Source organism: Lepidothrix coronata, unplaced genomic scaffold, assembly GCF_001604755.1.
Source record: "Lepidothrix coronata isolate B3197 unplaced genomic scaffold, Lepidothrix_coronata-1.0 Scaffold335, whole genome shotgun sequence".
NCBI classification, from domain to species: Eukaryota; Metazoa; Chordata; class Aves; order Passeriformes; family Pipridae; genus Lepidothrix; species Lepidothrix coronata.
In genome coordinates this window covers 101,926-117,577 of record NW_016690515.1, presented here as the reverse complement: position 1 = coordinate 117,577, position 15,652 = coordinate 101,926, and the positions used below count along the sequence as shown (strand labels likewise).

At 57.5% G+C, this 15,652-nt stretch overlaps 1 protein-coding gene across 1 annotated transcript; it reads right to left on the bottom strand.

The window, feature by feature from the left end:
- Positions 1-4,919: 4,919 nt before the first annotated feature.
- LOC108509103 (1-acyl-sn-glycerol-3-phosphate acyltransferase alpha-like) lies at positions 4,920-14,785 on the bottom strand. Its single transcript, XM_017838364.1, has 8 exons — positions 14,601-14,785; positions 11,580-11,713; positions 10,238-10,413; positions 10,004-10,099; positions 9,633-9,705; positions 9,325-9,465; positions 5,452-5,549; positions 4,920-5,048 (listed from the first exon to the last, which is right to left on the bottom strand). Exons 1-8 carry the CDS (start codon positions 14,783-14,785, stop codon positions 4,920-4,922), a joined length of 1,032 nt encoding a protein of 343 aa, XP_017693853.1.
- Positions 14,786-15,652: the final 867 nt, after the last annotated feature.

Genomic DNA, 15,652 nt, shown 5'->3' with positions numbered 1-15,652 from the left:
AATCCTTTGAGTCCCACTTGTCCCTGTCACCAGGCTCCCAGACTTGTTCCTGAGCCCTGCCAGGGCTGTGTCGGGTGGCAGAGTCCTGCCTCCTCCCCAGAAGATTGCCTGGGGGTCTGGGGTTGATGTCCTGGTTGGGGGGAACCTGTGAGGAGAAGGACCCCCCTGCTCACACATGCACTGGGGGTCTGGGGTCCCTCAGCCTGGGGACACTGTGCCCCTCAGGCAGAGAAGCCCCAGGACTGATCCCCGAGCTCCTGCTCACCCCTTGTGGCACCCAGGGAAACTGAGGCAGGGCTGAGAGGCCTTGGGCACCACTGAGGGCACCCAGCCCCAGGGTCACCCCTCCTCTCCAGCTCAGCACCCCTGAGGTGCCTGGCCCCCCTCACCCAAAGCTGAGGCAGGCAGGGCTGGGGGCCCCCCACCCCGGGGTGATGATGAGCACCAGCTTCTGCACCTGACAGACCTGGGGGGACGTGGAGAAGGGGCCTAAGCCACCAGCATACTGGGGTCCTGCAGGGGAGCTGTCACCCTCCCCAGGGCTGGGGGCACTCATTCCCCGCTCTGGGGTTCATCCCACCCAGCTCAACACGGCCCCACCTCCCTGTTGGGCCTGTCCTGGCTCAGCACCCCATGGTGGGTGGGGGTTCAGGGAGTGGGTGGGGGTCCCACTGCCTGCCTGGGGGGCAGGAGCTCCCTGTCACGGGCACAGCCCTGGTACTGGGCCCAGGGTGCCCACCTGGCACCCAGGGTTGGGCTTGGCTGGAGGACACTCCTGTCCCTCTGACCAAACCACCCCCAGAGCTGCTCCACATGGCGTGGTTGGGCTTCCTGGGCAGGGGTCTGGGGTCCAATCCTGCCCACCTGGAAGCTTTGGGAGGACAAGGAGTGGACAATCCCTTGCAAAAACAGTGCTGGAAGGAGAAAGGCTGCTCCCCACCCTGCTTAAGCTTCACCTCCCTCCATGGGGCCAAGTGCCAGGGCAGTCCTGGTGCCCAGTGGGGACACCAGCAGGGACAGACCATGGCCTGTGGAGGAGAGGCAGAGCCCTGGCAGCTCTGGGCTGGCAGCAGCCCCTCACCCAGGCAGGTGGGAGCGCTGACCTGACACGGGACAAGATGGACACTGGGGTTTTGTGGGGAGCAGAGTAAAGCACAGACAGGCACTGAATCAACAGAACCTTCTTAGGGTAATGAGGAGGAAATTCAAGGAGGTTTCTGCCCAGCAAAAGCTCTCACAGCCACCCTGTGGTGCAGAGGCCCCAGCCCTCAGCCACAAGGTCCCCAGCACTGTTTGAGGGAGAGACAGCACGAGAATCATAGATTATGAAGGGATTGGGATGGACATTAAAGCTCACCCAGTTCCACTCCCCTCCCACTAGACCAGGTCACTCAAGGCCTTATCCAACCTGGCCTTGGACACTTCCAGGGATGGGGCAGCCACAACCTCCCTTTCCTGGGAGGTTTTCCCTTCCAGAGGGGATTTCTGGAAGGCTGCTGAGGTTTCTGCAGGGCTGCTGAGGTGGGGCAGCGGGATGAGCGCGGTATTTTGTCCCAGCAAGTGAGAGGCAGATGTTCCATGCAGGAGCTCTGGCTCAGTGCAGGAACAGACCGAGCCTGGAGCCACCCCGGGAACACAAACCACTGAGTGCTGCAGGACTGCTGTTCCACCCAGGAAAGAAAGCCCTTGAGAGACGGATTGCCCGTCCGACTTCCAAAATTCCATATGGACAAAGATTCTTCCCAGACAAAAGGTGCAGATTCCTCCCAGACAGAAAGCTCTTGCTGCCCATGGAGTGCCAAGAGTGTCCCAACAACTGCACACGAGAGACGGAGGGTCAGGGCTTTCTTTCCTGGGTGGAACAGCAGTTGTTCACTTTTCGGAGGCCTGCGCAGAAATTGGCCGTTCGACTCCCAAAATTCATCACGGACCACGATTCCTCCCAGACAAGAGGTGCCTGCCCAGAAAGCTCTTGCTGCCCATGGAGTACCTAGGCTGGCCCACCAACTGCACCTGAAACCCAAAGGTTCCAGGCTTTCTTTCCTGGGGATAAGAGCTGTTGTTTGCTTTTTTCAGCCCTGCGCTGAAACTGCCAGCCCGACTCCCGAAATTCCCTATGGATGAAGATTCCTCCCAGGGAAAAAGTGCCACCACATAAAGCTCTTTCTGCCCATGGAGTGCCAAGAGTAGCACACCAACTGCACATGAGAGACGGAGATTAAGGGCTTTCTTTCCTGGGTGGCACGGCAGTCGTTCCCTTTTCGGAGCCCTGCGCAGAAATCGGCCGTTTGACTCCCAGAATTCCATACGGATGCAGATTCCTCCCAGACTAAAGGTGCCCACACAGAAAGCTCTTGCTGCCCATGGAGTGCCGAGAGTGGTGCAGCAGCTGCACTTGAGAGAATGAGGGTCAGGGCTTTCTTTCAGGAGTTGGACGGCCAATTTCTGCGAAGGTCTCCGAATAGCAAATGACTGCTGTGCCACCCAGGAAAGAAAGACTTTACCCTCTGTCCCTCATGTGCAGTTGGTGGGCCAACCATGGCACTCCACGGGCAGCAAGAGCTTTCTGTGCAGGTACCTTTTTCCTGGGAGGAATCTCCGCCCGTGTTGAATTTTGGCAGTCTAACGGCAGATTTCTGCTCAGGCCTCCGAAAAGCAAACGACTGCCATTCCACCCAGGGAAAAAAGACCTTACCCTCCATCTCCCAAGTGCAGTTGGTGCACCACTCTCAGCCCTACATGGCCAGCAAGAGCTTTCTGTGTGGGCACCTTTTGTCTGGGAGGAATCTTCGTCCATATGGAATTTTGGGAGTCAAAAGGCCAAATTCTGCCCAGTGCTCCTGCAAGCGAACAACTGCTGCGCCACCCAGGAAAGAAAGCCCTGACCCTCCATCTCTCAAGTGCCGTTTGTGCACCACTCTTGGCACTCCATGGGCAGCAAGAGCTTTCTGTGGTGGCGCCTTTTGTCTGGGAGGAATCTTCGTCTGTATGGAATTTAGGGAGTTGAACGGCCAGTTTCTGCACAGGTTTCCAAAAAGTGAACAGCTGCCGTGCCACCCAGGAAAGAAAGCCCTGACCCTCCATTTCTCATGTGCAGTTGTTGGGACACTCTTGGTGCCACATGGAGAGCAAGAGCTTTGTCCTGGCACCTTTTGTCTGGGAGGAATCTTCGTCCATAGGGAATTTCGGGAGTCGGGCTGGCAGTTTCAGCGCTGGGTTCAGAAAAGCGAACAACAGCTCTTATCCCCAGGAAAGAAAGCCTGGAACCTTTGGGTTTCAGGTGCAGTTGGTGGGCCAGCTTGGGCATTCCATGGGCAGCATGTCCTGGCACCTCTTGTCTGGGAGGAATCTTGGTCCGTGTGGAATTTTGGCAGTCAAACGGCCAGTTTCTGCGCAGGCCTCCAAAAAGTGAACGACTGCTGTGCCACCCAGGGAAAAAAGCCCTGACCCTCTGTCTCAGTTTAATGAGACTGAAGCGTTTTCCTAAGGAGGATGAGTTATGAGGCAGACCAGACTCCTTCCTCTCAGCAGTTGTAAATCCGAAGTTAAGAGGTTGCAGTCGAGGAAGTATGGAAAAGAATTAAAAGATATATGTGTATTGGCAGAACAAAAGAACACGAAAGCACCTAAACAATAATCCCGTACCCAGAAGTCCCCTTCAAAAAGGAAACAGGTCAATGCTTCCCGTCCTTTGGCGCAATTCTAATCCCGGCTGGCAGAGGGTGCTGTTGGATCGCCGGAGGAGCAGTCGCAGGGATACGCGGGGTCAGCACCCCGGGAGCCCAGCACTGCACAGTCCAACAGCCCGTGGCTGTGCTGTGTGTCTGCTCTCCCAGCCACGCTGCCCTCCCAGCCCGCACCTCCCAGGAGCCTCCCTCTGTCTCCCGCACTGACCCCCAGGAACATCGGGGGCAGCTGCAAGGCAAAGAGAGGATGGTTAGAGGAGAAATTCAAAGCTTTCCTTGGGGTCTCCCCAGGGTAGGGACATCAATGGAGCCACGCATGGAGTACAGGGACTTATTTGTGGGATGCTGTGAACTTCCCACCCTTCAATATGCCTTGGGATGGATTTTGAGCCTGTGGGCACTTCTGTCTGGGATGAGCTGAGGGCACTGCCAGCATGGCACGGAGAGGTGACATCTCCTAGTGCCTGAGCAAGAGTCCAGCATCATCTTAATCTCTTAACCTCCTCCACTTCCAGAGACCCCAGTGATTGCTCAGAGGTGCCAGAAACTGAGCCCACCTGTAACACTGGTGTCTGATCTGATGGATATCAGTAGCACATTCCCTGCTTCCCACTCCCATCCCTACATGCCTATGTCAAAGCTTGCGTGGGTCCGTTCCCGTGTCACACGTGCAACCCTGCTTTCTCTTTCCTTATCCTGCTGCAGCCTGAACAGCACAGGGCATCCCTGCCCCCAGGGAGTGCAGCTACCGGGCAGAGCAGGCTGGGGCAGGATTCCCAAGGGGAAAGGCACTGGCTGCCTCCCACAGCTCTCCCACGGCTGGCTGGGACTGTAGGAGGGCAGTGCAGAAGAGCCCTGTCACCTCCTCCCACCCCAACCCTCCTCTCACCTGCTGATTGCTGGGAATCGAGTCTTTATCCAAAGAGACAACTTGAAACTTCACTGGAAAAGGAAAACAGAGATGGAGGAGTGAGTTCATCCTCAGGGAGGATGGAAATCCCCCCAAGCCCTGCAGTGCCCCTCAAGCAGCACTGCCAGGGTGTCCTGGCATTGCCCTCTGTCAGTGCTGGGCATTCCAGTGCATCCCAGGATGAGCCCTCCTATTCCCACGCAGTGTAGGAGCAAGGCTGGGCCTCCTGCAGCCCTCTCCCACCAGGTCCTTCAGCCCAGAGCAGGGTGGTGCATCCTGCCTCCATCACCTCACTGGCCAGGCTTGTAGACAGGTTTATCTGTCTATATGAAGATCCCAGGGTCCAGTGTTTTCAGCTTCACCTCCTTCTTCTCAGACACGTTCAGGGAATCTCCTTGGATTGAGATGTTCAGGTCTAGGTTTTCTTCCTTCCCACCGATGGGAGCTGGAGCCTGCAGGAGGAAACATCAGGCTGCAGGTGAGGATGAGCCATGGCCAGGGTGCTCTGCTCACTCTGGGTGACCCTGAGCTCTCCTCACCCACAGGGACACCTTCCCTGAGCCAGGGGCTGGGGAGAAATGTCCCCCCAACACCCTGCTCTGGTCTGCAGGTCTCCTACCAGGGGATTATTTTAGCCACTGGGTAATTGGGCTGAGCCTGGAGTAGTTCTGTCTGCATGAGGGATGAGACTCTGCCAAAAGATGGGGAAGTCACATCTGCTCCCAGCCCTGTGTGGGGTCACAGCCCCAGCTCAGGGGAGCTGGTGGAAACTGCTCTGCCTGGAGGCACCGAGGAGCCCAGGATATCCCCAGGACATCCCCTCCCTGCTCAGGGCTGGTTTGGGGTGACACTCACGGCGAAGGTGAAGTTCAGGTGCATCTGAGGCTGCTGGACCTCCCTCTTCAGCAGGTGATGGGGTGGGTTCTGTGCACTCCCAGCAGCTCGATGGTCACCTGGACCCAGAGCGTGGCTGGGCAGGGGTGGTACATCACAGCTGGGGCTGTGACCACACACCTCCTTGCAAGGAGAAGTGATGACAAGAGGGGTGTGGGGGTGAGACAGAACCCAGCACAGACCCCATAGAGACCTCGAAGAGCCCCTGGACACACAGGAACCTGTGCTGGGGTGCAGCACCACCTCCCCCAGCCTCCCCACGCTGCCTCTGGTCTCCCCTTGGCTTCCCAGCTCAAAGCAAAGGGCACCTGCAACAACCACCCCAGGGCCACCAGCCCAGCAGCCCCCAGTGCCACGTCCTTGATGTTCATGGGCAGGGACAACCCCATTCCCACCCTGGCCAACGACCCCCAACAAGGGAGTAGCTCCCTCCAGGAATTCCCAAGGAGCTGAGGCTAAAGCCATGCCAGCAGGCACAGACAGACAGACAGACACAGAGGGGGCTGCAGATGCCCCAGCCATGAGGTGCAGGATGAGGGAGAGGATGGGCAGGGCTGGAGACCTCATGTCTCAGCTGGAAGGGGATGTCTAGGACAGCCACAGCCTCCTCCTGCAGGGCTTGGATCCCTCTGGACCTGCGTCTGCCCCTCTGCAGGCCCTGAAATGGGATCTTTGCTTCCCATCCAGTGAGCAAACAAGGACTGGCAGAGGGATCCACAGGCACCTGCAGATATAGCTCAGGCCACGTTTACCCACAGCTTCCTGGGTTCAAGGCTCTGCTGGATTTTTGCAATATTGGGAAAGGTTTCTACAACCTGCAGAGGTTCAAACCCCGGGGGAAGGACTCACCTGAACACTGCTGTGCTGGGAAATGGTGCCAGGGTGGAGTGGGAACAAATGGAACGAAAATAGGCAGCACATGATGATGACATTGTATTGTATGAGTTTGTGTATTGTATTGTATGAGTTTGTGGTGATTCCTCAGAAAGGGCAAGTTTACAGGTGTTTCAAACTTAACCAAACAGTAGCTGTTTGGGCTGATCACACATCTGAGGCTGGATTTTTGCCCCGTTTCCTCCGGTTTCATTAAATCTGGGTAGAGGAACAGTAGAGGTAGAGGACAGTGTTGTGCTGTGGTGCTGATTCTGGCTGCTCTCGTTCCTCTTTGCACCACTCTTGGGAGCTGGACACCAGCCAGGGCAGGGGCTGAGCTCCCTCCTTCTGTCCTGGTGGGAATTCCAGAAAGTTGAGGCAGCTCCACAACAGCCACGTGGTGTTCAGAGCACATCCCCTGCTCTGCAGGGTTTCCTCCCTGCTTTGCAGTTCCCTTCCTTTTGGGGATGTGGGCAGAGGCAGTGCTGTGGGAATCATGGAATGGTTTGGGTTGGAAGGGACCTTAAAGCTCATCTTATTCCACCCCCTGCCTTGGGCAGGGGCACCTTCCATGAGACCAGGTTGCTCCAAGCCTTGTCCACCATGGCCTTGGACACTTCCAAGGATGGGGCAGCCACAGCTTCTCTGGACAAAACGTGCCATCACCCCACAGGAAGCCATGGAGGGGGCTGACCTCTTTCCGTGGGATCTCAGATGACCATGACTGCTGTCCCCAGGCCTGCCCTGCTCAGGTATGGCTGGATACAGCCCTGTGCCCACCCCCCTGCCCTTTGGAGCAGCCCCACACAGTGTTGGTGTCTGGAGGAGGCTGGACCTCCCACCCCCAAGGGCAGGAGTTGGGAGCATGGCCCCAGGTCCACCCTGACCCCTCCCCGGGATGCAGCCGTGGGTCAGTGCCCTGACAGGCATCCCAGGGTGGTTCAACGTGACCAGGAGCTCGTGGCTCCCCCAGCACTACCGAGGCCACCACTGACCCAAATGCCACATCCACACAGCTTCCAAATCCCTCCAGGGATGGGGACTCCACCACTGCCCTTGGCAGCTGTGCCAGGGCTGGACGACCAAGCAGCAGGGCAGGGTCACTGCAGACCCCATGTCTGGAGAGCCAGGGGAAGCAAGGTGCTCCCAGAGTCCCTGTGCTGAAGTGTCTTTCTCTCCCCAAGCTTTCACCTTCCCCTGACAGTGGAAAAGCCATCAAGGTCTCTGCCTGGGACCTGGCTGTCCAGCTTGGACAATGCTTTGCCCAGAGAAGCTGTGGCTGCCCCTGGATCCCTGGAAGTGTCCAGGGCCAAGTTGGACGGGGCTTGGAGCAACCTGGGCTGGTGGAAGGTGTCCCTGCCTGTGGCAGGGGGTGGGACTGGATGGGCTTTAAGGTCCCTTCCAACCCAAATCTTTCTGTGTTCCTATTAATGCATAACCCCTAAACTCAACCTTTGCTGGGCTCAAGGTTCTGAGCAGCCAAACCACACCCAAGGTGGTGGGCATGTGGTGGGACCACCAAGTCAGTTCAGACCCAACAGACTGAGCTGCACACTGGGAACCCTGGCAGGAAGGAAGGGATTAAAGGGGTTTTCTAGAACATGGGATGCTTCGTGTGCACACTGCCCTTGACCATCTCCCTGTGACAGTTCCTAGTCTGGTGAGTTGTTGCTCGTGGGAAGCCTCTTTCCTGCTGCTGATGTTTTGGTATCTGTCTGGGCAGACGATTGCCACAGATTTGCAGGATTTCCTCCATCATGAGCCAGCTGCTCCCGAGAGCAGGAATGGTGCCAATCCACAGTGCTGTGCCCTCGCTTGCCCATGGCTTGCAGGTTTTAGCTGAAGATGGGAGGTGAAGCCTTGCCCACCCTGCTCCCAGCACAGGGGACAGCCCCCCCCTGCAGTTGTCCCAGCCCTCCTGCAACCCTGGGGTGGCTGGGACAGGAGCTGCTCAGCTGGGAAGGAGCCAAATGATGTCCAAATCCCTGCCTGACTGCGAGGAACAGCCAGGGAAGTTGGCAGCTGGTGGATGGGCCTGGCTATGCCACGGTCTGGAAGCCATGGGGAGACATTTTGAAGCCTCCTGATCCAGGTGGGCACGATCCAGGATCCTCTGGGTATTTGGGGTTTTAACAGATGCTCTTCCTGTGCACTTACTAAGGCAGGGAGAGCTCTACCTCAGGGTCAGATCAGTGTCACTCTCCCCCTGCCCTGTGCTCCTCACGCCATCCAGCACCACACCCCGGGGATACGCTGTGGTGTCCATAGGGATGCTCCATGTGCACGGATGCAGGCCCCCAGCAGGTCCTAAGGAGAAGGATTCCCCCCCACACACACAGGCAGGACACGAGCACACCCAGCACCAGCTACAGCCTGTTTAATCTTGCAGCCTTGGCTCACAACTCAGCGTTGAGGATGCTCTTCCCACATGGCCACATCCCCCGGACCTCGTGTCCCCCCAGGCCACATGCTGCACTCTGGACTCCTCCCCAGAGCTGGCTGTATCCCAACAGCATTTTAGGAGCCTCTGGAAGAAGAACCCAGCACGCCCTTGGGGGAAGTCAGGGGTGGAAAATGGTGCTGAGAACCCCCAGCCCTGCCCGGAGCATCCCCCCCTGCCCAGGGTGCAGGCAGGAGCCATCCCAGGGGACAGACACAGCTCCAGGTGTGGGGGACACAGGGGATGCACAGCCATAACGAGGGGTTTCGGGGGGCACCTCGCTCTGTTTTTGGGGAGCTGCCTGGTCCCTGTCCTGCACTGCTCTGCTCCCCTTGCACCAGGGCACCGTCCTGCCGGGGCGGTGGCAGGGCTGGTGGACACATCCTCAGGGGACAAGGGGACAGCATGGCCCAGCCTCTGGCTGTGCCACCTCCCTTGTGTCCCCGAGGGACTCGCTCCCTCTGCCTAATAAGTGGTCCCAGTTGGGTCCTCCTGGCACTGGGGGCTGCCCGTGCCCCCACCCTGGTCCCCGCGGGGGTTCCCAGACATCTCAGCCAGGGCATCGGCCATGGCCCTGCGCACAGCCTCGGTCAGCTCGGGGACATCCTCGGGGCCCAGGCCCCGTGTTTCCACCTTGGGCAGGATTCGGATGGTGCACGTGCCTGGGAGAGAAGGGAAAGGCCAGGAATGCTGTTAAAGGAATCACTAGGAACCACCTTCACCATCAGCTGCCTCCCCACACCTCAGTGTCCCACGAAGAGACCCCCCCGTGCCTCCTCACCACTGCCAGCCCTGCCTTCTGGCATGGGAATTCTTGTCCATCACTTACCAGAGGTGAACTTCTTCTCCTTGGAGCTGAAGAAGTCCCAGTACGGGGAGATTACAATGGGGAAGATGGGAACCTATAGGACACGGAGGGTCAGGGGTGCCTTTCATACAGACCCCCTCCCCAGGTGGGACTCCAGCTCCTGTGGTGCCCCAGGCCTCAGCAGGTCCCTGTCCCACCCTGGGTCCTGCACAGCACAGTGCCTGTCCCGGGGACCCCTCCCCACACACTCCATCCCACTGTCCCAGAGTGCACCCCCACCCCGCTCCATCCAGGGCGAGCAGAAGGGGCAGATCATGGAATCATTTAGGTTGGAAAAGACCTCCAAGACCATCTAGTCCAACCCTTGACTGAACATAAGGATATTCCCTCACCTGAGCCTGCACAGCCAGGTGGAAAGCCCCACGCTTGAAGGGCAGCATGGATTTGTTCTGGTTCCTGGTGCCTTCGGGGAAAACCCACACTCGGAGCTGCACAGGACAGGGAGAGACGTGAGACTGGACCACAGCCAGGGCACCTGGGACCTTCTACATCAGTCCTCCACTCACCCCCTTTAACCCCACGGGTGTTTCCCCCCCCAGTCCCCCCCTCCTGCCAGCCCCCCTCACGTTTTCACGCCACATGGTCCGGGCTGTCTGGGAGATGACATCGATGGCCGCGTCTCGTCTGTGGCGGTCGATGAAGATGATGCCACTGAGCCAGCAGGCCCAGCCCAGAGTGCCCATGTACAGCAGCTCCTTCTTGGCAATGGGCACACAGCGCTCAGGAATGACCTCTGCCATGCCTGGAGGAGGGATGGCAGAGCTGTTAAAATACCTTCCCAACCCTGGATTATTTGAGGCAGAAAAATCAGCTTGGAAAATCCTTCACTGCTTGGAAATTTAACTCCCACGTTGGACAAAGCAGCTGAACACCAGGAACATATTTTGCAGTGCAGCCACCCCATCCTTGAGGGGTTGTCCTAGTTAGGACAGCTGAGACCAGTTCACCACGGTATGGGTGTAACCCAAAACTGTATATTCTATAGCCTTCCATGCCATTTCCCAGAAACTGTTTTCAATAGAGCATTTACACCCTCTGCCCAGAGCAGCCTGACTCCTCAGGCTATAAACTAGGCGTTAAGATAGGAAGATGTTCCTGTCCTCACACCCTTTTATGGAATTCCCCGCTCTGAGGGGAGGACTAAGCATTCCTGCCTGAACTGGAGAATATATAAACTTGGAGTTTTGGAACCTTTTTTACCACTTGTGGGATCCAGAGGAAGACTGCAGCTCACCGCTCTCAACCAGACTGCAATCACCACTCTTGACCAGAGTGCAACAGGTTTTCCCCTCACCTTTTCCTTTGGACTCAGGGGGCCCAAAGAACACCACTCTGTTCATGCCCCAGGGTGCTGGGTTATATATTTGGGGTTTGTGGGTTAAAACCAATTGTTTGCCTGTATAATTGTACTTATTGTATTATTTTATTAAATTGTTATTCTGATTTATAATCTCTCTTTTGAGTTGAGTTCATTTCCCCTGCTGGTTTACCTTTAAACCAGCACAGGGGTGATTACTGCAGAGAGGAACCCCTCCAGAAGGGACAAATTAGATCAGTGGACAGACAGATTATTTAGTCATTTACACCCTAATATAGCACCAGGTTGGATTTTTTTAAAAACTTGATTTAAAGGACTTTAAGTGGTGCCCAATGGCTTCCAGAACAACCCAGCCCCGTGGCTGTGGTGACCTGGCATCATCTCCTGTTGTCCCAGCCCTCTCTCTGCAGCACACCCCTGTCCCACTAGCTCTTCTGGGCTAAGCCCACCACACTTCCCTGCACAAATCCTGGGATTTGTGACCTCACTGGGACCCCCCAAAGCGAGCCTGGAACCCCCCCCCGTCCCCCACAGCACCCCAAAGGCTGCCCATGCAGTGATGGGCACACCCCCCTCTCCCTTGCACGTACCCACGAGGTCAAGGGAAGCTTGGTGGTTGCAAACTATCACATAGGGCTCCTTGATGTTCAGGTGCTCTGTGCCCCTCACCTGCAGCTTGATGCCACAGAAGCGTTTGAGGGGCAGGATCGCGGCGCGCAGGAGCCTGCGGAGAGAACCCGTGTGGGGAGCAGACCTGCACAGCCCCCAGGGAGCAGGAGGGGCCAGCCTGGCCTTGGTCTGCTGCTCTGGTGGCTCTGTGTCCAGTCTCGGGGATGCTTTGCTTTTCCCAGCAAAATTTATAGCCTGTATAACTCATAACTAACCCTCTACCCACCCCCAAGGTGAGGCCTCGGTGTCTCAGTGGCAGAGTCTGCCCTGCAGTTGCTGAGGAAGGACAGGGACCAGCACAAGCTGGTGGGAGAGGAAAAACAGGCTTTGTGGTGTCCAGAGATGATGGGGAAGCAAAAAGAAAAGATAAGATGAGGAGAGGAAGAAGAGGGAGGGAGAGGGAGGGAGGGAGAGGCAGGGAGGGAGAGGGGAAGAGGAAGAAGGAGGGGGAGAGAGGGTGAGGGAGAGGAGAGGGAGATGGGATGGAATGATCACATCCCAGTGAGGACAGCTGCCTCTGGCCAGGTGAGCTTGACCTGGAGGCTCCCCCAGGTGCCCAGTTGGATCTGTGTGTGGGCTGGAAGCCCAGAGCCCAGCACTGCACATACCCAAAGCCAGAGGAGCTGGACCACAACCAAGAGGTGCTGAGATGCAGATGGATGAGCTCTGGAGAGGGACGTGCAGAGGGACAGTTTTGAGACAGACAGGTCCACAGAGATGTGGATGACTCCAGGGCAGCACTGCAGGGACCAAGATTTGTGATGCAGGTGGAGTAGGAGAGGGCAGGGAAGGGAAAACCAGACCAGATACATTCCTTAGAGGAAATCACAAATAGCTTCACCGGACCTGCAATGTCGGGAAGAGGTGGAGGTTTCATTTGTGTGGCATCACACAGTGATGTCACATCCAGAGAGGGCTGGACAGGAAGGGTAAGATTGGGATGGCAGTGAAAGGTGATGCTCAGTATGAGAATAATGAGTGGAATGGAGGGAGGAGGGAGCAACAGGGATTACAGCACCACAATGGAGGTAAAAAGCTGGGCACCGTCCAATCCTCAGCACAAAGAGTACCAGTGCCAGGGTCCACATACCTGGCAGTGACTGCTCCCAGGGAGCCCACGGGGAACAGGGAAAGGGCTCAGCACCAGGTAGCAGGCAGGAGTCTGGGAGGAGAGAGTAGAGGCAGGCAGAGAGGGAGCGGGAGGCACGATGCTTAGAGGGTCCGTGGAATCAGAAGAGCACCCAGCCCTGCAGGCTCAGAGATCCCTGTGTCTGCAGAGAAGCAGTGCCCCAAAGCCAGGACTAATGACAGGAAGGCGCTCCCAGCCGGAGGCTTTGGGATTTGGAGGAGAGGGAGCTGGGCGTGCTGCTCCGGTGGAGTTTGGTGTTGGTGGGACAAGATAAGGCAGAGTGAGTCACCCCCGTGTCACTCGGGAATTCACCCTGAGCCGGAAGCGTTGGCAGCGGGGCTGGAGCAGCCCTGGATGGGGTGTGTGTGTGTGTGTGTGTGTGTGTGTGTGTGTGTGTGTGCACAGCATTCCTGCACATTCCTTGGCCATACTGATCACCATAACTGGTCTACTCTGGCCTCCAATCGGGAGGTCTGCAGACACACCATCTATAACACAGCTGTTTGCTTTGAGAGCGCAGCAGGATCACTCTCGAGGAGAAAAGACAACGCAGAAGGAATCGTGCCTTGCAGAATTTACCACCTAAGGAGTCCTTCTGCTGTGCCTTTTGCAACGGGACGTGTCTATCTCATATTGGCCTCTTTAGCCACCAGCGTGCTTGTAACAAACGTGGGTAGAGCCCTTCCCAAATCCTCGTTCTCGAAGCCTGGCCTGATGATGATGATGATGATGATGATGATGTGTGCACAGCATTCCTGCACAGAAAGGACCAGGCAGAGAGGCTGCACGACACACTGGTAACATCAGACCTTTGACCACACTCCTGCTGAGGGCCACAGTCCATCAGCACAGATCCGTGATGGCTCGAGCTCAGCGAATACCTCAAGCTCGGGTATTTTTCACTCTGACATAATTATATCTCTGCTGGTATGTTATCATGCCCAGGAATCCAGCAACGGGATTGCAACACCCTTAAAAGCAACCAGATCTTCCTCTCGTGTTGCACAGCGACGTTATCTCGGCTGCCACCACCCCTGAGCACAGTGACAGCGTGAGGACACAACTCATCGGGGCATGGCTGTGTCACTCCTGGCAGCTGATGGCACCGAGACACCCCAAAACCACAGAACCATGGAATGGTTTGGGCTGGAAGGAGCCTTAAAAACCAGCCATTGCCACCCTCTGCCATGGGCAGGGACACCTTCCACCAGCCCAGGTTGCTCCAAGCCCCGTCCAACCTGGCCTTGGACTCTTCCAGGGATCCAGGGGCAGCCACAGCTTCTCTGGGCAACCTGTGCCAGGGCCTCACCAGCCTTTGCCAAAGCATCATCCCTGAGGCTCCCACAGGGCAAGACCTGGCTGCAGTGCCAGGGAGACAGTGCTGGATGTGTGTTTGCACCCTGCTAACGATGGTACCTCCAGCCTTTGCCAACCCCCCCTGTCACCCACCCAACTGATGACCCCAATGTTGCCATCAAAAATGATCTGATTTACTTTCCTTCTTGCCCCAGGGACCTCAAGTCCCAACCCAGCTGACCACCTCCATCATGGTGGTGGTCACCACCACCACCTCCACCTCCCTGGGCATGGCCAGCACCTCTCCACCACCCCACAAGGTGCAGAGACACCTTCACTGCTACATGGACACGACCACAGCCCTCGCCACAGCCCAGGGCCCAACCACCAGCTGTGACACAGCTCCGGGTACAGCCAGGGCAGGAGAGAGTGTGTCCACGAAACCACAGGAGCTCCTCCACCTCAGCCAAGCCCAGCCATCTCCACACCATCTCCACACTCCCAAGGCCGTACTCACTTCATGTTCTCCACGGAGCGTCCCCGAAGAGCCGCGAAGGGGGACAGGATGGTGGCCATGGCCACGAGCCAGCAGTGGAAAAAGGCCACCTTGCAGAAGTAGTGGAAGGTGGTGTTGTACCTGTACAGCAGCAGCCCTGCCAAGGGCAGGAGCAGCAGCAGCCCATGGAGCAGGACCACCTCCATCGTGCTGCCCCTGGCCAGAGGGTGCTGGGGAGCTCAGCCCTCGTCCCCGGGAGGAGGGCGAGTGGCGCCGGGGACGCCGAGGAGCGTGGCAGGTGACTCAGGTGTCTCAGTGCGTGGGTGTTTGGGGCTGGTCCAGGGGAAGGTACTGTGTGTATCTCACCCTGTGCACAGGCCTGGGGATGGACCAGCTCCCATGGGATGCAGGGCACCCCACCGAGGGTGGAGAGTGGAGTGAGTCAGCGCCGGGACCCTGAGTCACCCCCGGTGTCACCCTGGGTAAGTGCCCTCCCAGGCTATCAAAAGCCATTGCAGTGACTCCAAATTGATGTGATCAGATCCGTCACCCACAAAAGTGTTCATGATCTGGGAATCTCTCCTGTCCAACCCTGGGAAAGGGGGGTCTCAGCTGGTAGGGACAGCAAGAGCTGGTCCTGGTCCATGCCCATCACCCCAGCAAGGCCTGTCACAGTTACCTGCTGGCACCGTGGCTGATCCCCAAACCTCACCCTGCAGAGTATCAGATTATTGGAAGACACCTCCCCAACTGGGACAACATCAGGCACGTGGTGCCAGTGCTTCCCACCTCTCTTCTTCCCCCAGTTTGGGAAGAGGAGCCCCTGTGCCCTTTCCCTCCCATCTGCCACCAATGTCCCGGCAATGCCTCGGAGGGCTGATCTCTGCTGCCCCCTGCTCCCACCCCAGGCTGGAGGAGATGCCAGCCCTTGTCCAGAGGAGGTACCAGCCCTCGCCCCAGTTGGCAGCCAGGGGCTGCATTGCATTGGGTGTGTTCACAGGTACAATTAGCACCACAGGGCTGTAATTAGCCTCTCCTTCTGCTCTCTTGCCCTCGCACTGGGCACACGGGAT